Raw genomic sequence first — 22,553 nt, forward strand, 5'->3', positions numbered from 1 at the left:
CTGTGTGACAAAAGTATGAGCCTTGGACCACATGGATGCAGCACAAACATCATCAATGGAAGTCCTTGACAAAAAAGCAGATGAAGTAGCCATAGACCAAGTGGAGTGAGTTCTAGGGGGTCATGGCAAATCTAATCTTTTTTGAAAATAAACCAATGCAATCAGTAATCCATTTGGCTAGTGTAATTTTAGATACTGCCTGACCCAAGTAGTTAGGGCAAAGGATACAAACAGCTGATCTGACTTTCTGAACGGTTTTGCCCTGTGAAGATAAAAGCATAACTGTCTATGCACATCAATGAGATGAAGCGTGTATTCTCCCTTATTTGTAAATTTTGGAAAGAAGACTAGTAATTGTATGGACTGGTTAATGTTACTTTCTGTCACCACTTTAGGAAGAAAGGAGGGTTGGTCTGTACAGACACCCTGTCCTTATGAAAAATAATGTAAGGAGGCTTAGCTGATAGGGCCTGAACCTCAGAAATTCCTTTTGCTGAAGTGATAGCAACTAAGAGATCATTTTGCAAGAAAGAAACTTCATATCGCATTTGTCTGCCGGTTCAAAGGGTTTTTGAGTTAAACCCTGAAGGACCACAGTAAGGTCCCAAGAAGGAGAGGGGTCCTTTTTTTAGGGGTCTGAGGAGAAAGATGTTCTTCATGAAGGCTCTACACAATCTGGATGAAGCCAGAGAAATGGATTTGTTTCCAGAATGGAAATAAGAAATCGCTGCCAAATGAAGCTTAATAGTAGGAAAATTAGCTCATTCTTTAAAAAGAGTTGTCAGAAAGAGAAGAATGGCTGAAGAAGGCACTGAAAAAATGTTGATATTCTGGTTAGAGGCCCAAATAGAAATTCTTTTCCATTTACTTCTGTAGACTTTCTTGGTAGAAGCCTTCTGGGAGGCCAAGATAATCTCACGAACTGGGGAAGCAAGCCTGGACTGTCTATTACTGGAAGTGGAGAAACCATGCGGGTTAGTATGAGGACATGGAGAGTGGGATGTTGAATTCTGGATGGATGAGACAGGAGATCTTGAGTGGGTTCCAGTTTCCATGGAGGATATTTCAAGTGAGACCGAAGGAAGGGGAACAATATCTGTCGAGGCCAGAAGGGGGCAATCAGGATGACTAAGCTCTTCAGCCTGCTTGCTTTCTGTAAGAATCAGAGAAGAGGAGGGTAGTCATACAGCAGACCTGGAGACCAATCGTGAATCAGAGCATCTCTCGGTGACTGCCCCGGAAGGGGGATCAGAGCGAAGTACTTACTGCGCTTGTTGTTGAGGGGTGAGGCAAATAGGTCGCAGCAAGGCTGGCTCCAGCAGCTGAAGATCATATTTGCTACTGATTGATTGAGCGACCACTTGTGAGGCATCAGAATGGATCTGCTGAGCCTGTCTGCTATTGTGTTGGTTTTCCCTGGGATGTGCTTTGCAATGAAAAAGCAGTCTGAAGTGACTGCCAATTCCCAAACCCTCATGGCCTCTCTGCACAATGGATAAAATTGGTCTCCTGCTTGCTTGTTGATGCAACAGACTACTGACATGTTGTCTGTTTGAACTGCAACAGTCCCCAGAAGGAGAATGCCTTGAAATGCTTATAACACTAGGAGGACTGCTCTCATCTCAAGGACACTGATATGCAACTTGGTCTCCAGAGTGGACCACATGACTTGGTCCATCTTTCCCAAGAAATGCCCCTCCAGCTGGGAAGCATCCATGGTCAATGTGGCAACTGGGTATGGAAGGGTAAAAGGTCATCCCAGAAATAGGTCATTGGACTGAATCCACCAATGAATATGATGTTAGCAGACTGATGCAAGTCTAATGGGAAATGACAGGGGCTGATAAGGCATGGACCACTGTACTGCCAAAGTCCACTGAAAGATTTGCATAAAGAATCATGCTAGATGGACTAGACGTATGGCTGCTGACATCGACCCAAGAGCTTGTAGTACTAATTTTGCTGGAGGAGACAGGTGATACAGTATATACCAACCCTGATGTCTCAAGGATGTGATGCAATGGAGAGGTAAGGACACCACCTGAGTTGTAGTATCCAACAGAGTCCCTATAAATTCCAGAGTCTGTACCGGGACTAGGTTCAACATGGCATGGTTTATCAAGATGTTTAAAGCGTCGGAAACCTGGAACAAGTAGTCCCTGGCTTGTAGAAGTTGATGCTTGGATGGGGCGGTGAGGAACCAATCATCGAGATATGGAAACACTTTGAATCCTTTGAGTCTCAAGTGAGCTGCCATGACTGCCATGCATCTGGTAAACACCCTGGTGACTGCGGTGAGTCAAAAAGGCAGTACTCTGAATTGGTAATGATTGGCTCCCAGCCAAAAGCATAGATGTTTCCTGGATCACATGTCTATTTTTATGTGATAGTATGCATCCAAGAGATCCAATCATCGAGATATGGAAACACTTTGAATCTTTTGAGTCTCAAGTGAGCTGCCATGACTGCCATGCATTTGGTAAACACCCTGGTGACTGCGGTGAGTCAAAAAGGCAGTGCTCTGAATTGGTAAGGATTGGCTCCCAGCTAAAAGCATAGATGTTTCCTGGATTACATGTCTATTTTTATGTGATAGTATGCATCCAAGAGATCTATAGAGCACATCCAATTGTCCTTTCACAGAAGAGGCAGGATGGACTGAACCATAACCATTTGGAACTTTGTCTTCTTTACATATTGGTTCAATTTGTTTAGATCCCAAATGGGTTTTAGGTCCCCTGTTTTCTTTAGCACTAAAAAGAAGTGGGAGTAAATTCCGAATCCTATCTGGTCGGGTGGGACCTCCTGGATGACTCTTTTCTGTAGCAGCTTTTGTATTTCTTGTGCTGCATCTTCCCTCTGACTGGGTGGAATGTAGAGAAGTTTCCTCTTTTGGATAGGAGGAAAAAGGGAAAATGGTACATAGTAGCCTCTGGATATGATTCTTAGCACCCAGGATTTTTTGTAATATCTGTCCAGGCATCCAAGTGCAAAAAAAAAAAAAAGACCCCCCCCCCCCCCGACTACCTCCATAGTTGGACAGAAAGGCAGTGCTTCAGAAGCACTGATATGGCCTATCAGAAAAAGAATCTCTGAAGCCCTGATTCTGCGGGGTCCCTCTACCTCTAGGGTGACATCTTCCATTAAAATTTCCTCCTCTGCCTCTGGAGGAATTATCCCCATACAACTACTGGAAAGGTTCCTGAAATTTTCAGAACCACATCTTCTTACTACCTCGTTGGTTTCTAGAGAAGGTACACTGAGGGGTAGAAAACATATTCCTACAGGAGACAGAGTCTTTTCCTCTTGTTCGTTGCAGGTAAGCATGTCTTTAACTGATGGCTGGAACAAGGAAGTGCCATCAAAGGGGGTAGTGACAAAGGACATCTTGAAGTACTCCACAAAATCGCACAGTCGCATCCCAGCATGTCTCCTTATGGCTATGCCTGAACTGGCTGCTTGTGAGGTACCTTCCGTTGCATGGGAGATCAGCCTCATTGATCCATTAGAAATGGACACCAGTGTGACCAGTTGAAAGGAAGTCATTTTGAAATCCTCTACAGACATGGACGCTGAGAAAGTGTTTGACAGTTCCTTCGTCAAATCTCTCTGTAGCCAAGTGAAGTGTGCCAAGTAGTTTAATGACCTCAGTATGAATGTAGCTGAGGTGTACACTCGCTTTCCAAACCTGTCCATCGCTCTGGACTCCCTGTTCACTAGATGGACAGAGGAGCTTTTCTCAGCTAGCTCCCTCTTGGTGACTGCTGCCATAACTATAGCATCAACCTGGACTCCATTGCTCCAGTGAGGTCTATCAGCAGGAGGCAGCAGAAATTTGTTTGGGTGCTTGGGGATGTGTTCAACAGTGTCCAGTTTCTTCCAAGCCCAGTGGGAAACCAAGTTAATCACTTCATCTGTCGGGGTGGGGGTGGGGGGCAGGGCTGGTGCAGAACCAAAAGCCTCCAGAAACACAGATTTTTCAGGAGAAGGAGATTGGAAAGACCAGCCACCCTTCTATTTGAGGAATTTGAGGAATATCTCCAAAGAAGATGTCATCGGCTGGCGATCTGGGTGATTCTTCTCCCTTATCAAATTCAGTGTCTTCTGTGAGACACTCCACAGGTGAGTCTATGTGCCTCCTCTTACATGTCCTATTCCGATGAACCTCCTTCAGGGGGGTGTTCGGGAGAGGTATCAGAATGGAGGAAATTCCTCAAAGGGAACTGTCTGGAGACTTCCCGGAACTGGCTGTCCCTGTGCAATAGGTCTGATGGGCTCAGAGCTCGGAACCAAAGGTGGGAGAGGGATAGGATCCGAGATAAGAGAGGGCAGTTCTCTGTGAAGAGAGAAAGCCCTTTCTACCACATTGAATGCTGAAGGACCAGGGGAAACCCCCTTCCCCTCAAAGCCAAAGCCTCAGAGAAAGGAAGGTCGGGGCCGCCCCCAGATCCAAGCCTCCTAAGGAGAATTGGATCTGAGCTGTGCAGGACTGAAGCTCTGTGAAGAAGGGATGGATCTGACAAAGTCGGGGCTGAACCCCACCCCTCAGACCCAGCACCAACCTCTCCAATCAGAGACCCCGCTCTGATCCGAGGGTATCAGAGCAGAACCCGTCAGGGATACCATTGGAGTTGAAGAAGGTACTTTCTTTGGATCAAACACCAAACCTCTCAGGGATCTCGTGTCCTGGGATTCTGAAACCACCTGTCAGATCAGAAAAGAAGCGAGAATGAGCTTAGCAGGTGCACTCACAGATCCAAGAGAAGATGGAGCTGGCAGGAACCCCATCTGGATCTGAGCCCTGAGAAATTTCAGCATCATCCTATCCACATCTGCCTCAGTCAAACTCGTTAAAGACTTGGAAGATGCTGTGGATGAGGGTCTAGAGTGTTTCCTCGGAGTCTGAAAAAGTTGAGTGGGCAGAGAAGAAGAAGAAGAAGAAAAACAGGTTTCAGCTCATACTCAGGAGTACAACTTCTATGAGTTGAACTGGTTGTTGGATCTGAGGACTTAGGATCTGAAAAAGAAGTAGATGGGAAGGGAGACATGACAACAGGAGCTTAACCTTTTGGATCTGATGAAGGCTTTGGATACAAAGGTGAACAGGTTTTGGATCCGAGGTGGGTGGATCTAAAATTTTTCTAATCTTTTCCAGTAGCTCCAAAATAGCCCTTGGGGACTTCTGAGTAGATCTTTCTGGCATCCGAGGAAACCTGTTTGGGTGTTTTTGAGGGGGTTTGAGCCTCAGAAGAAGCATGTAGCAACCCTTTTAAAATCAGTTTATTACGACAGTCCCATAAAGCCCTGGGACTGAAAGTGGTGCACATGAGACAAGAGGAGTCAAAGATGGTCCAGTCCTAGGCAATAAAAGTACTTCTTGTGAGCATCTGAGTTTTGGATCTTATCCCCACAAGAAGTGCACTTTTTAAAACCAGTAGGTTTCTCTGACATGGCCAGCAAGAAAACACAGCACAACCTATAAAAAAAATTTGCAATAAAGAAAGTATTAAAACCTTTTTTTTCACAATTACCTAAGAAAGGAAAAGGAATACCAGCAATGGTATGTTAGAGAATACCTAGAAAGGTAAGAAAAGGAAAAGAGATGTACCAACAATGGTACCAATACTACTCAAACTGAGTAAAGGTTAAAAGGAGGATAAAAGAGACCCTAACACCAGCGAAAAACTTTATAGGGAGAAAACAGACAGAAGAAGCTATAAGTTTTAAGAGAAAAGGAAGGGAGTTTTAGAAATAAACTTGAGTTATTACAGGAAAAAAATACTGCTTACTATACTCGATAGTGGAACCTATTTCTAACCACAATGGCGACAAATGAGATCTGAGAAGTTGGGGATATAATAGAGCATTATAGGTAGAGGGAGGAGCTTGAGAGTTTGATCCAAAGTCTTGTGTATGGGGCTTAGTCGGATCTGAGGATCGGAACTGAACCCATTTGTGAGAAAGACTGAAAAGGACATCAGATCATCGGAAAATTTCCTTGACAATGGAGGAGGTAGGGAAAAGGGAATTATATAACCTCTGGAAATAATTCTCTGCACCCAGCTGTCTTTTGTTACATCTAGCCAGGCTCTCTGATGCAGGGATAAGTGGCCCCCAACTGCCTCCAGAGGTGGACAATCGGGCCTCCTTTCAGGAGCGCTGAAAGGGTCTGTCAGAAAAAGGAATATATAGACCCCTGGTTTTGCGGGTCTCCTCGGCCATGGGGGTGTCTCCTTCCATTACAGCTCCCCCCTCTGCCTCTGTGTTTGGGAAAGGACCCTGGGACTTTCTGAACCACATTTTTTGATGTCCCTGTTGATTCTTGGAAAGGGTCCTCTGACGGGTTGAAAAACATCTGCCCACTGCAGACAGGGTCTTTCCATCTTTCTTACACCTGGAGAGTGTGTTCTTCACTGTCGGGCCAAACAAAGAACAGCCGTCGAAGGCAGCATTAATGAATGAGGACTTGAAAGGCTCCGCAAAATCACACAGGCACATCCAGGCATGCCTCCTTATGGAAATGCCTGAACTCATGGCCCTTGAGGCACCTTCTGCAGCATGCAAGATAAGTCTCATGGACGAATTAGATATAGCTTGTAGGGTAGCCAACTGAGAGGCTAGCAAAGATTGAGCCTCAGCAGTTTTGCTTCAAGAAAGAAATTTCAATGACTCCTTAATCAAATCTGTTTGAATCCTAGTGAAGTGTGCTAGAAAGTTCAGTGATCTAGCTGCAAAAGTTGCTGAAGCATAAATACTCTTCCCAAATCTGTCCATTGCTCTAGACTCTCTATTAGGAGAATGGACAGTGGAACTCTGTTCCGCAAGTTTGTGTTTTGTAGCTGCCACCATTACCGACACCTACTGGACCTCTTTACCCTAATATTCTCTGCCTGTTGGTGGAGACAGAATCTGGTCTGGCCTCTTGGGGATTGGCTCAACCATATTGGGTTCCTTCCACGCCCGCCTAGAGACCAAGTCAATGAGCTCATTGGCAGGCAGAGTAATCCAGAAAGTAGATGGGCCAGCTCCAAAGGCTTCCAGAACTACTGATTCCTTTGGATAAGGGTCTTGGGAAGACAGGCCACCCTTCTGCTTAAGGATCTCAAGAATGTCTCCAAATGAGATGCCATCAGGTGGTGATTTTGGCGACCAATCTCCTTCACTGAAGTCAGTATACTCAGTGACTGAGATGCGAGTCTAAGTCCCTCCTTTTGCACTTTCTCTTCCTAGAGACTTCCTTGGTGGGGCGATCCAGTGAAGTATCAGGAGAGATTAGGATACTCTGCTGGGTGGTCTGGAAGCTTTGGGCTGGCTACCCTGTGGGGTAGAATGTACAGGCTCATGGTGCAAAGTGATCTGAGAAGTAGAGGGTGGATCTGAGATGGTAGGCCCCATCTGTCCTGCTGAAGCAGAGAACACTCTCTTCACAACCTCAAATGCAGATCGCTCCAAAGTGAAGGAAGGCAATGGAGTCAAGAAAGCAAATTTCTGGCCCATCACCTCTCTCCGCTCTGAGAACAACCCACCCGAGATGGAAGCCAGAGCTGAGCTGTACAGTGCCGAAGCTCTGAGAGGAACAGATGGTTCTGAAAACCTTGGAGTCTACTCCAGCCCCCCAGATCTGACAGGGATGCTTCGACTCCGAAAGTCATCCAGCTCCGAGCATTTTGGAGTTGGTGCAGAGTAAAATCTAAATCTGAAGAAAGAACTTTCTTCGGATCCAAAACAGATGGACCTGGAACACTCGGATCTGAGGACTCAAACAATAGGCTGGATCAAAGAAGGCACAGTAATGGGTGGAGTAGTGGATGATTGTGTTTCCTGACCCGAGGGGGTAGAAACCATAAGAACTCCCATCTGAATATGTTCTGTGAGAAATTTCCTCATCATTCTCTCTACATCTGCTTCAATAAGACACCTGAAGGAATGAGAAGATGCCAGGGGTGGAGACTTAGAGCACCTTTCCAAAAAAGTGGGAGGCAGGCTAGACAGAACTGGATCCAGACTAGGGGATTAAGTGGTCCTGGGTAGAGGCTTTGGATCCAAGATAGTAGGATCTAACAAAGTTTTTATCAGATCCGAAGAAGGTCAGATAAACAAGTTTTGAATCTGGTTTCCTTATTTTCCAAGGAGGTTCCGAAGAAGAAAAGGTGGAATACTCCAAAGGTTTAGACCTCTTCAATGGGTCTTTGGTTTTCTGTTTGGGGGACTGAGCCCCAGTGATTACCTCAGAAAAAGAGGTGGGCAGAAAACCCTTTAGTATTAACTTATTTCTCCTGCCCGCAAGAGCACGTGGATTAAAGTTGTTGCAAATGCTGCAGTCTATTTTTAAATGATCTGGACCCAAGCAATAGACACATACAGAATGGGCATCAGAGAGAGGCAATTTGTGACCACATTTCTCACATTTCTTGAATCCCAATGAACTTTTTTTCGGATATCCTGTCAGCAATATAACGAAACAAAAATATACAACAACCTTTTTTTAACTAGGAAATAACAGGAAAGTAAGGTATCACCAATACTAAGGAATTACAGCAAGTGTAATGGAAAGAAAGGATAATACCAGGAATGGTAATTTTAGATGACACAAAGTGTGAAAGGGTTGAGAAGGAAAACAGGCCTACCAACAATGATAAGAAGAAAAATATACACTAGCAAGTGTATGAAAGGAGCTTAAAAGTACAAAAATGCAGAAGAGAAAATGATATTATGCATTAAACAAATAAACATTTGAAAAAGGGAAAAAATTATGGAAAAAGACTTATCTCCCACTCCATAACTTGAGAGCTGTAGGCAACCACATCTAAACGTGAAAGTGACAAACAAGATCTGAGAGATGCTATGGGATGGTGCAGTATGGGTAGGGAAGGAGCTCGAGAGTTTTTTGGAGGCCACGAGACAGTGTAATGGTCGAGTCAGATCCAAAGATTGGATCCAAACCCATTAGTTAAGGATTGAATGAAAATTGACAACATCAGATCTTAACGTTTGACCTACATGTGTCCATTGTACGAAAGTCCTTCACTACTGCACAGCTTATTAACAAAGGGATTGTGTCTAGATCTAGGGATGTCATTAACCCCCTTCACTCTGCCCTTATTAGGACAATCACTGAATATAATATGCCTCCTTTGACATGTACCTGTCCAGACATATGCAGTAACCAGAAAGCCCACAGACATACCTTACTAAAAGGATACAAGGTGTAAACAGCATGTCCTACATGGACAGACTCAAAGCCTTGTTGCTATACTTGGTTTGGAGGAACAGGTATACCTTGCACAGGATACCACTGCTCTGAATCAGACTCCCTATTCACATAAAACAAAGGTCACCCCCTACATATTCAGGTGCAACTTGGATCCATGGATGGTAATGAAAAAATGTACCCCCAGTACTGCTAATGGACAGAGGATGCTCCTAAATACTTTATCTCATGCATGGAGCCTATCAAATTATATTTTATGATTCCAGTTATTCTCATTAGGGTAATATATAATTATCAACCATGGAATGGGTAAGGCCAATCTCTAACCAAATGGGGTAGGTTAATTTGAGCACAAAAAGAAAAAATGGCTAGGGTTAAAATGGTCCACACGGACAGTTAACCTAGTACTTACCTATGAGCCTATCAAACTGCAGTATGCTAATGACTGCAAATGTTAATGAACACAGCTGCAGGCTATACAAATCAGCCTGTCTGTGGCAAGAGACAGGATTTTTTTTAAGTCTTAGCATTCTCAGACATGAAATTCCAAGACCTGAACTTTTCACAAGTGCTCTGGGGTATATATTGGTATTTTAGAATTCTAATGATTTTGGGGGAAGAATAGGATTACAGGGGCAAAATCACTTCATGCACAGTGTGGCAAGATGAACTTCCTCAAAGAGGATGGGTTTCTAAGAAATTATTTTTGGTTCCTTTCCAAGATGAAATCTTGAAATTCTATACTTTCAGAATTCCATGTTCTGTAAGATCCTACTATATCTGTAACAGACCGATAATTACCTCAGACTGATACACTGCTCACTTCATAGCTAACAATATCTCATTTAGATGCAAAAGTAACTTCTGAAAGACTTGTACTGGCAAGCTTATAGTCAGGGACAGTCACTTTCGGTTTTCAAAAAAATGAAATTCCAATTTCCTGAGATGAAATCTGGGAAATACATCTGAGATTTTTAATTGCAATTTCCAGTCATTACAGTGATGTCATTATAATTTTTTTCTCCATAAAGATATTGAAAATTAAAACAGACTGTAGACATTGAACACTCAATGCAAGCTAACGCTATTATAAAGTATACATATGAGCAGAAATACATGCTGCAGTGAATTATTTCTCTGGCCAAAAATGCCAAATTCCATGAAATCCTGTAGATTTTTTTTAAATTCTCAGATAGTTCAAATTCATGATTTACCAATATTTTTCCCAGAAAAAAATACAAAAATCAACGTCCCTGCTTATAATTAACGATACCCTTCCCCAATCCACCCCTTTGCCCACTTTTTTTCCAACAGTTGCTGAAGATAATAAGCTAAAATATATAAAATAAAACAGTTTACCTTAAGAAGTGCTTCAAACTGTGTGTCTTCATGCACAGGCAACTGTGTGGGGATATCACACTCATTCTGACCATGTACCACCAAGGTCTTTGTACCTAAGCACAAAACAAAATAAAACTGCATAAAGCATACATGGAATCTTGCCAGTTGCTCCTACAGCAGTTCAGTGCATGCAAGTGAAAAGATTATTTGGACACCACATGCTTTTGTATCTTGTGTTATTACAGACATATGATCAACCTGCACACTGTACAAGCTTGTGTGGTAGTGTACTTTATTGAGATGACAAATAGCAACCCTGAAGAGAGACGTTAGGTGGAAACTCTGCAGATCAGTGCATCCAAATGAATGATTTAAGAAACATTTCTGAAATACATAAAGTATTAAAAGTTACATTTTTTCAAATTAACATTTCATAACCCGCTGGAATTAACTAGTCCATGGCCCAGCCATATTCCCTATCAGAGGGTGTGTGTGTGTGTGTGTGTGTGTGTGTGTGTGTGTGTGTGTGTGTGTGTGTGTGTCTGTGTGTGTGTGCACACACACGCTCTTATCCCTAACATTAATCTTTAACACCTCCCATTATCCATACCATCTCCCTCTTTCCATTCATAGCTGAACTACCCTCTCATGATTCTGTCTAGAATGATGTCATATCGACCTCATCCCCTTCTATCTTACAAACCAAGCATGGCCTCTGCATATCAAGGCATCTGCTGCCTCAGTCAGCTGGGTAGTTGTATTGTGGGGTCCTTGCATTTCTCTAATTTCATTCTGGAGCATAGTACCCATGCCTGCATACAGCCCAATAAATGAAGCTTCAAAAACACCCTGTATGTTTTCCTGGAATTCATTGCTCTGGATGTGCATTATGTTATCTAATTTTTATTTGGTCACAGTCCTTCTTCACTGAACAGAGCTCATCTACAGCATAATGCTCCATAGTAGGTCTCCCTTCATGTGTAATACAGCCTGTCAATTATTCTTTCTTGGCTTTCAGTGAACTCCAGGAATTTCTGCTTCAAGTCCCTAAACTCCAAATATCATCTCTCTGAAAAAGATCTCATTCAGAATTTTCCCTTTACAGATGAATGCAGTAAAGGCTGATGATAAAAGCCTGAACACAAAAACTGTCAAATAGTATGCATGGTCTTCAATGCCAGAACATGTCTATCTTTCATTAAATAAAAGCAGTTAGTGAGATAGCCCACAGTTGCTTACATATATTATCAGTAATAGGTCAGTTCACAAAAAGTGGTAGAGGACAGACAGTACACAGCTGCACCATGAACATATCTGTTGTCATTACTTAATATTAAGGACATAACCAAAATATTACTGAAGCATTGTATATAGCTAATCGCTAGTACTGAAGAAGCAAGAAGAAAAAAAAACATGACAAAAAAGGCATTGCATTCTACACACACACACACACACACACACACACACACACACACACACACACACACACACACACAAGTAATCTTACATTGTACAATTGTGCACTTATTTTACTATGCAGAGAAGGAGAGGAAATATACTGGCCAGATTTATACATTTAAAGCCAATTCATATTCATGTAATACACTGCAAGGCACTGAAGTAAACATTTTCATCTGAATCTTCGCAGGAGGCAGGCCTTCCTGTATACCCCATATTGGGACTGTGTTCTACACAACCCTGCTACTAATTCTGACACTAAGGCTGCATAACCTCAGACAGCAGGGGGCACTCAGTATGGCAGCAAAAAATAAAATTAAATAGCACTTACCATAACTTCAGACCCTAGAGGATCATCAGAGTAATTCAATGCAGAATTCTTCTCCAGCCATCAGAGAGAGATCTCAGCTCGGAGAGGCATGCTCACCTCTCCACAATGGAAATCCATCCTCATTACAAATGTAGAAGAAATACTCATGTACAGGAGAGCTGTACCTTGTCCTCTGTTGTTCTTCTATTCTAAGAAAATAACACTACATAACACCAAGGCAATGAAGATTCTCCCCAACTGTCAAAAGAAGCCTCAGAAGGTCCACAAAGCAGGCGATAGGTTACTGCTCTGAAGATTTATCACCCCTGAAAATATGGAGTGTGAAGAAGATGCTATGTAACTTTTCTATCCCCTCTGGGCTTTCGATCATCAGGGCAATCTACTGTACATTGTGTACTGCACAGCTTAAATACATTAAAAGTCGCAAAATAATGGGTGAAACCGACTTAAAAAGGAAGTTATGGACTTACCACAATGTTCCATCTGTGTTGTCGATCTTCATTTACAACACAGGCGGGTTTACCCAAAAGGTAGATGGGCGAGCACCAAAAGCTTACAGGTACACAGACTCCTCTGAGGATGGGTCTTGGGACTTTCAGCCACCCCTCTGCATTAATATTTCAAGAATGTCTCGAAAGGAGGCATCCTCTGGTGGTGAATGGGAGGAACCCTCCCCGTCATCAAAGACTGTGCCTTCCATGACTGATTCTACCAGGGAATCAAGGTGTTTCCTCTCTTACACGACCTCTTCCGGGGCACCTCCTCAGTGGGAAATTCTGTGGAGGCCTCGGAAGAGTTAAGGACCTGTACAGGGGTGTCCTGCAACTTTGATGCTCGCTATCCTGGTGTGGAGGTTAGTGAAAGCTGTGGACCAGAGGGAATCTTGGGAAAATGCTCCGATGGGGAAGAAACCAGCTGAGAACCTGCTGAGGCCAAGGCCCTCTCCATGACCTGAAAGGCAAGCCCCCCCCCCCCCCCGAAGAGGGGTGGCAGCCCAGAACTGAAAAGGACAACCTCGGAACGTTGGTCCCATCCTGCTCCGAAGAAACCGCCATCTAGGTCAAAACCGAGAAAGAGCCCACAAATGAGGCAGAGGAGCTATGACTCTGGGAGTCCATCAGTTCTGAAGGAGCTGATGAACTCAGGGCAGACACTGGGGCTGAAGATATATGAGCTGTCAGCACCAGAACAGCCGGAATCAGGGAAATCTGAGTCGCGGTCTCTAAAGTCACAGTGCAGGTTGGAGAAGGAACGTCTGGTGGAGTCCTTGGAGAAAAAAAAAACATCTCAAATAGGGAGTGAAACCTGGGAAGAAGCTGAAAGACCCCTTGCCACAATGAGCTGATCCACCAACCTCACAATATCAACTTCCATCATACTCCTAGAGGAATGGACAGAAAAGGCTGAAGGGGATTCTGGCCTCTCTAAAAAGGGGGTTGGAAGTTGTCCCATAAAGGACTCTATTGAGGGGGAAAAAGAAGTTATGTACTCACCATAACATTCCATCTGAGTAGGTAAACTTCATTTGTCAGCAACCTGTGGGTTTCGGATCCAACACGGATCCGAGCTGGCAGCATACCAAGCAAAAAGATCCGAGCTCCAAGCTCCTCCCCCCTACCCATACTACACTGCCACCTCCTTCCAATCCTCAGATTGAGTTTGCCACTCCACACATGATACCAACAAACTAAAACCTGAGATCCCTGAACCAAGGACAAACATCAAGCTCGTGAACTCCGAACATCGAACTCAGCAGAAATATTAGCCAAGGTAAGGGGGAAGGAGGGAGGGACGGTTGCTGACAAATGAAGTTTACCTACTCAGATGGAACGATATGGTGAGTACATAATTTCGTTATCTGATGTAGTTAACTTCATTTGATTAGCAACCTGTGGGACAGAGTCCCCAGCTACCCGAAATCTTGGGAGGCCCTTAAAAAAGGATATTCCGGAGCACTGCAGAGCCAAAGGAAGCCCTTCCTCTAGAAATCAAATCCAGTTTATAATGAGTAATAAAGGTGTGAGAGGATGCCCAGGTAGCCGCTGAGCAAATGTCATCCAGGGAAACTCTAGACCAGAATGCGGCAGACGTTGCCATAGAACACGTAGAATGTGCATGAACTCCTACTGGTTCTGGTAAACCAAGCTCTCTATATGCTTGTAGGACACAAAGGGAAATCCACCTAGCGAGAGTCACCTTTGAAACTGGTTTCCCTAAAAAAGGCTTAGCAAAGGAAACAAAAAGTTGATCAGATTTACGAAAGACCGCCATCCTGTGCAAATAAAAACGTAACTGCCTGTGAACATCCAGCAAATGAAGTTTGTATTCCCCTTTGTTCTGAAAATTAGGGGAAAAAAAACAGGCAAATTAATAGACTGATTAATGTTTGTCTCAGAAGCAATTTTAGGGAGAAAAGACGGATTAGTCCTGAGAGACACCCTGTCCTTATGAAACACTAGATATGAGGGTTTCATACAAAGAGTCTGAAGCTCCAACACTCTCCTGGCTGAGGTGATAGCTACCAGAAAAGCCATCTTCCATGACAAGAATTTTAAGTCAACTGATGCCCAGGGCTCGAAAGGAGGCGCAACTAAGGCCTGAAGAGCTGAGGTCAGATCCCACAGCGGGGACGGATTCTTAATAGGAGGTCTTAGAAGAAAAGTGCCATTCAAAAAGGTCTTACAAATTCTGGCAGCAGCAAGAGAGACTAAATTGTCCCCTACATGGAAATGGGAAATAGCCACCAGCTGGACCTTCACTGTGGAAGAGCTGGCTCCTTGCTGGAAGATATGAGACAAAAAGTCTAATACCGCTGGGATTGGAGCGGTAAAAGGATCCAGATTTCTCTGTGAAGTCCAAATGGAGAAACGTCTCCATTTGCTAGAGTAAATTTTCCTGGTAGAAGATTTATGTGCCGCAACCAAGATGGATTTAACAGGGGAAGAAATACCGGGAGTCCTAGCAACTAGTGGAACTGGAGCAGCCAAGCTGTGAGCTTCAGGCTGTCCAGATTCGGAGGAAGCATTCCCGAGGGATGACGAATCAGATCCGGAATGGTATCCAAGATCCAGGGTGGAGCTATGAGATGAGACCGTAGGCAGGGAAACCAGACTTGACGAGGCCAGAATGGGGCTATGAGGATAATTCTGCTCCCCAACCGACGAGCTTTCTGTAAGAAATTTGTCATGAGCGGGAGCGGGGGATACGCATAAAGAAGACCGGGCGGTCAAGCATGAACAAGAGCGTCTCTGGGGGCTTCCCCCGTTGGGGGGATTAGAGAGAAAAAATTGCTGCACTTCGCGTTGGATGGTGATGCGAAGAGATCGCAGCAAGGCTGACCCCACTTGAGGAAGATCAGTGCCGCTACTCAAGGGTTCAGAGACCACTCGTAGGGAGAAAGGATAGTTTGCTCAATTTGTCTGCCAAGATGTTGGACCGACCCGGAATGTGCATTGTTATCAGAAAGCGGTTGGTGGAGATTGCCCATTCCGAAACTCTCATGGCTTCTCGACAAAGGGGATAAGACTTGGGTCCCCCCTGTTTGTTGATATACCAGACCACTGACATATTGTCTGACTGGATCGCAATAGTTCCCAGAGGAAGATAAGCATGAAGGGCCTGCAACGCTAAAAGGACCGCTCTCATCTCTAGAACATTTATATGCAGAATGGTCACGCTTTGAGTCCACGTGGCTTGAACAGTCCTGCCTGAACAGTGCCCCCAACACCCTAGGTGGGAGGCGTCCGTGTTCACATTGGCTTGTGGTTGGGGCGCAACAAAGGGACATCCCTCCTGCAAATCCTGGGATCGGAGCCACCACATGAGAGAATTTCAGCACACACTGCTCAGAAGGATCGGAAAATCTAGAGGTTGATGATGTATTGACCACTGAACTTGCAACATCCACTGTAAAACTCTCATATGCAGACGAGCACAAAGGATCAGGTTGATAGCTGCTGCTATGGACCCTAAGGCTCTAAGGACTAATTCTGCTGGGGGTGCAGGGGACTGCAGAAGCGCTAACACATGAAGTGCTAGGCTGTGTAGTCTGTCTGGAGTCAAAAATGCCCTGGCCTGAAGAGAATCTATTCTCAGCCCTATGAAGTCTAACACTTGAACAGGTTGAAGGGAAGACTTCCTGAGATTTATGGAGATCCACATCCGAGGTGATATCCGGAGAAAGAAATCTCTGGCTAGTAAGAGTAGATGCCTGGTGGGAGCGTTGAGGAGCCAGTCATCCAGGTACGGGAAGACCTGAATGCCCTGAAGTCTCAGGTGGGCCGCTACAACTGCCATGACCTTGTTGAACACCCTGGGGGCTGTGGTGAAACCGAAGGGTAGGACCCTGAATTGATAATGACTGGCCCCTAGCCGAAAGTGGAGGAACCTCCTGGATTGTCTGTCCATCAGGATATGGTAGTACGCATCCTTGAGGTCTATCGAGCACAACCAGTCTTCCTCCTGCAAGAAGGGCAGGATGGATTGAAGCATGACCATCCGGAACTTTTTCTTGGCAACGAACAGGTTCATTGCTGATTGGCACCAAAAAAACCTGGAATAGATGCCTGATCCGGACTGGTCTGGGAGCACCTGCTGGATGGCTCTTTTTTCTAGCAGCTTTTGTATTTCCAAAGCCGCGGCCTCCCTCTGAGCGGGTGGGATGTCCGGGAGGTGCCCTGTGTAAGGGGGCTTGTTTGTGAAGAGGAATAGAATAGCCTCTGGATATTATTCGAAGCACCCAGCAATCTGTCGTGATGGACTCCCATTGGACTAGGTGCATCGAAAAACGCCTCCCCGACTGCCTCCAGAAAGGAGCAGTTGAGCAACCCCTCAGGGTTGCTGCACAGGTCGATCTGAAAATGGTTCCTGTGACCCAAAGTTCTTCGGCCCCCCCCTCTGCCTCTGGGCCGGCATCCACCTTGTCCTCCTCTGCCTCTGGGGGAGAAGGAGTCCTGAGCGTTCCTGGACTGCTGAGATTTCCGGAACCACAGCTTCTTTTGCCCACGCAGGTTCCTGGAAAAGGACCTTTGAGGGTTACAGAAGTGGATCCAGACGGCTGACAGCATTTTCCCGTCTTTCTAGCTCTGGACAAGGATATCGTGGACAGTCTTCCTGAACAGAGTCGAACCATCAAAGGGTGCATTAGCGAAGGGTGCCTTGAAGGGTTCCAAGAAATCGCAAAGATGGAGCCAGGCGTGACGCCTTAAGGCAATACTGAACCCGCTAGCCCTAGCAGCTCCCTCGGTGGCGTGAGAGAGTAGACGCATGGACGTACTGGACACAGACTTGAGAGTGGCCATACGAGCCGAGAAGGCCCATTTATCCTCGGCTGACATGGACACCGGGGGAGACTCGGCGTACTCTTTCACAAGGTCCCGCTGCAGTCGAATTACATGGGCCAAATAATTCAGCGCCCTTATAGTAAAGGTAGCTGAAGCAAAAGTCCGCTTTCCAAGACGGTCCATTGCCCTGGACTCCTTGTTTGGGGGGTGGATCGAGGAACTTTCCTGGGCGCGTTCCTTTTTTGTGGCCGCCGCCACCACCATAACATCAACCGGGGAACCTTTGCTCCAAGAAGCTCTATCAGCTGGGGGGCTCAATATTTTGTCGGGCCTTTTGAGTATTGGCTCCACAGTGTCCAGCTCCTTCCAAGCTCTGGTACTGATAAGGTCCACCAGAGAATCGGCTGGAGGGGACAACCAAGAGGTAGACGTACCTGTGTCGAACACCTCCAGGAATACTGATTTGTCACAGGAAGGTTTTTGGGCAGACCCCCCCCCCCCTCTGGCGAAGGATTTCCATTATATCTTCGAAGGAGACGTCTTTGTGGTTTGTTTTTTGACAGTTTGTTTTTCTTCATTTTTGGAATTGTTTGTGGGGAGATTTGGCGTAACCTTCCCCTTCCTCCAAGTCGGTATCCTCAGTGAGGGACTCAGGGGAGTCCAAGTGCCTCCTTTTACACTGGCGTTTGTGAAGAACCTCCTCGGGAGGACTCTCCGGGGAGGGCTCACAAATGGTTTTGTGTTCCACTAGGGCAACTGGCTGGGGCGCAATAGACACAGGCTGTCCCTGGGGGGACTGGATGACAGACGACAAACCCAACTGCGAGGGGGCAGGGATGGACCCCGAGGAAAGAGTGAAAGGTCTTGATCCTTCAGAGAGAACCCTCTCCACAACGTTGATCTCAGAAGGAGAACCGGCTTCCCTAAAACTGGTGGTGAGGGTAGCCGTGACCCTTGGATCTGACGAAGGGAACGGCCGGACCCAAAGGGACGGTATGCCCTGACCACAATGGAGGTGATGACACACTCATCCCTTCGGATCCAATGCCCAACTCTCGGATCCGACAGACTCGAGGGCATGGCCGGCGTCGTGGCCGAAGGTACCATCGACACCGACCCCCTGCCTCCGGGGCTCCTCAGATCCATAGACTCCGGAATCCGATGGTGGATCAGAGAAGGAGCTATCAGGGTGAAAAACGGAGCCAAACTCCCCGCACCTGTGGGGGGGGGGGTTAGCAACACTCCCATCGCAAGTTGAGTTTGTAGAAACCTTCACATCATCCGATCCACGTCTGCTTCAGAGATACTCCGAGTCGATCTCGAGGACGCCACCGATGACGGCCGGGAGGGCCGACACAAAGACGACCTCGAGGGTGGTCGAGCCTCCTCCTCCGGCTCCTGAGAAAAACGTGGTGAATGGAGCTGAGGAGAGGATGGCCTAGTAACTTTGACAGGAGACAAAATCACCTTAGCGGGAGGGGCCGTTGGATCCAACTCGACCTGCTGCTTGCGGCCCTTCTCTCTATCTCTATGTTTTTCTTTTTCTGTTTGTCTCTCTGTCTCCCTGTGGCAAGGTACGAGGGTGAGTCCCGGACAGGGGAGGAGGGCCGGAAGGCTGGACAGCCACAGCCGAGGTTGGCGAAGAAGCTGTGGAAGAAGAAGCAGAAGTCGATTCCACGGGTAGAAGACCCGCCAGAATCAACTTGCTCCTGCGATTCCGCAGGGCTCGGGGGTTGAAGGCCGCACAGCCTTTGCATCCAGAGGACAAATGAGGCACCCCCAAGCAAACTACACACAGAGTGTGACCATTGGCTGGCGACAGCTTGTGGCCACACTCTGTGCACTTAGAGAAAGTCACTTTCTGACTTTCTGACATAGTAAATGCACACACACACACACACACACACACACACACACACACACACACACACACACTCTACGGGCGGAAAGGGGGGCCTACACTGACAGAAAGTTAAGAACTTACTAACTTACAAAACACAAATATCTAGCGGAGAAAGAAACCCGTAATGAGAGATAAACTAATAGCTATCTATAGATATATCAAAGGGGCACACACAGACCAACAAAATTCGAAAAACCCTGACAAACTTGCCTGGAGCTCAAAAATCCTGTGCTGGCAAAGCCGCGGCAAACGAGATCTGGGGATTGAAAGGAGGTTGCAGTGTAGTTTGGGTAGGGGGGAGGAGCTTGGAGCTCGGATCTTTCTGCTTGGTATGCAGCCAGCTGGGATCCATGTCGGATCCGAAACCCACAGGTTGCTGATCAAATGAAGTTAACTACTTTAGATTACTTAGTTGTGGGAGCTGAAAGGAATCTTGGTTCCAGTGCTGTTGGCGGTGCCATGGAAGGAACTGGTTTCAAAAATACTGCTGGCACCGTAACTTACACCGAAGAAGAAAAGGTGACAGGAATAGTCGGCGCCGAAGTGGACGGCACCGAAACTTGAGGTCCAGGGCTTGTTACTACAATTGGAACTGAAGAGAATGGTTCCGTAGATTTTTTGGTAGTTAACTTTGGTTCCGCAGTAGGTGTGGGAGCCAAAGATTTAGATCTCTTATATGTCAAAGCCGAAGGGGGTGCTGGAAAGACAGACTCCTCTTCTTAGCATGTTCAGTCTTAGGAGGAAAGGGCAGAGGAAGGAGAAGACACATCCGATTTTGAAGTCTTATCAAAAGCCTCATCAAAAGATGTTTTAATCAGATCTTTTAAAATAAGCTTATTTTTCCTCTCTACGAAGGCTCGGTGACTAAATGCTTGACATATATCACATTCTTGTTGTAAATACGATGGGCCCATTCAGTAAATTAAGATGAATGCCCATCAGAATTGGGCATTTTTCCGAGACAACTAGGACATTGTTTAAATCCAGTTGTACCTTTACTCTTATCTGCAATGCTGATTGATAAAAAGGAATCAATGGCAGAAAACACTCACACTAGACATCCAAGGTCACAGAAAAAGAGAAGAGTAAGAGAAGGGCTACAAACAATGTTAGGCCAGAACTACCAGAGGTAGGGGCAAAAGACATAGCACTACCAGTTATGGTAGGACAGATACCACAAGGTAAAAGGGAGAAAAGGACAGTACACTCACTTGATAAAGAAGCAACTAAAGCTTAACAGGAAAAACTACCAACGATGGTAGTCAAGAACACCAAGGTGACAAGAAGAGTTAGCAAAGATGAGATATAAGTGAATTTAACTGGATATGAGAAAAAAAGTTTCCGAAAATTTCAAATACTGATAGAAGAAAATAATGAAATTACATTTAGCTCAAAGAGAGTTCGACTGACACGTCCTTACGAGAAGAGCGGCAAACGACATCTGAAAAAATCTAGGGAGGGCTTCCTGCTTAGGGACTTAGCTTGAGAGTTTTTGTTCATGCTAGCTGTTGTAACAGCCGAGACAGTTCTTAGAGTCGGAACCAAGTCCCATACGTCAAGGATAAATGAAGACTGACAACATCAGATGAATCCACTAATGTTACTTGCCTCCTAAATTCCACTTTGCCTCCTAACGTTTAGCAACTGTACGAACAGTCCAGAAAGGAGGATCACAGGTACCTGACTAAAGTACTACAAAGGCAAGCAGCCAAAGATGCAACTGCTCATGTACTGTGAACTCTAAAATGAGATGACAGGTTCTTACAGTTAAAGTGAATGAGTGCTAACATATTAGCAGATGTTGCTGAAAATTTACAAGTTAATGTTAATGCTGGATAATTTATGAATATGAGGAGGTTATTGCAATTTAACAGTGATTATGATATTAAGTGGAGCAGATACAAAATGGCAGTGTCAGTTCACATTATAAGTGTTGCAAAAATGATTATCAGATATTTGGAAAGTATAGTTGTGTAAGTAAACTTACCATAACAATAGATCACTGTTGTAGCCTAAATTATTTGGATTATATATTTGCCATACATTTTGGTATGTTAATTGAAGGGATCTTTCCTGTGGAGGTCATCAGCCCTGTAAATTCATGAAGCAGGCACAGCATGCATAATCTGAGGAATATGTTGTTGAATATAGCTAAATGTTTTGAGGAAAAGTGTCAGTGCAACAATTCTACTGGCCAGCTGTACAGGCTGACGGACCATGAGATAAATTCACCCATGGAAGAAGGACTTTCATCTATGCAGAACTGCTTCCAGAAAGAATACAGTTTGGGAATGAAATTAATTTCCTTTTGATTATGGTTGTACCCAGATACTGAAAAACCTGAGTCTGAGCCACAAACAGACAAATCTCTTGTATAGGAAATAAGTCACGTGCTGCTTCCTCAAATATGTGAAAACTGAAGCTAAACATCTCACAAATATTTTCAGGTCTGTAGACAGTTGATATGAGCAGCAAACTGAAAGCAAAAATCGGCTACTTGAAATGTCAACTATTTCCTGTGAGACGGTCTAACTGGAATGTGAAGTTATACACTGCTATCCAATGTCGATATAAATAGCCCTGCTCTCTGAACGCAGAACAGTTTTGAGTTACATTTACGAATGTTATAAGCAACATGTTTACATCAGAAAGACTGTAGTACAAGTCTCCAAGATTTGTGCGTTTTTTGGGACCAGAAATCAAAAATAAAACGTTATTCCATTCTTCTTCTTTGCTAGGACCTACTATATTGTATTTTTCTTCAAAGACTGTTTAATTCAACCTAAAACAATTTCTACATTCTGAGTTGATGTGTGAGGGGTTGACAGTGAATGTGAATGATACTGAAGTTCTGTTCAATAACCTCTTGAAACTATATGCGGAATCACTAGTCTGGAATAATGTTTTCAAAATTTAATGTAGGCCTCAAACCTGTACTGGAGGACCTGCTAATGGATTTTGTTATATTTTAAATATAACACAGACAGGTAACATTTTTTCTGAACTAACGAGTGCAAAATTAACATT

General features: G+C 44.9%; 1 protein-coding gene across 1 annotated transcript in view; it reads right to left on the reverse strand.

Annotated features, from left to right (window-relative positions):
* Window positions 1-22,553, reverse strand: part of UNC80 (unc-80 homolog, NALCN channel complex subunit) — a 5,631,640-nt gene that overhangs the window by 1,618,658 nt on the left and 3,990,429 nt on the right. Inside the window, exon 41 of the mRNA XM_044060513.1 lies at window positions 10,571-10,665. Within this exon, the coding sequence (XP_043916448.1) occupies window positions 10,571-10,665 (95 nt within the window). The remainder of the gene's footprint in view (window positions 1-10,570; window positions 10,666-22,553) is intronic.

This window comes from Protopterus annectens, chromosome 2.part0 (assembly GCF_019279795.1).
Source record: "Protopterus annectens isolate FY-2018-M chromosome 2.part0, PAN1.0, whole genome shotgun sequence".
In the NCBI taxonomy this organism is placed as follows: Eukaryota; Metazoa; Chordata; order Ceratodontiformes; family Protopteridae; genus Protopterus; species Protopterus annectens.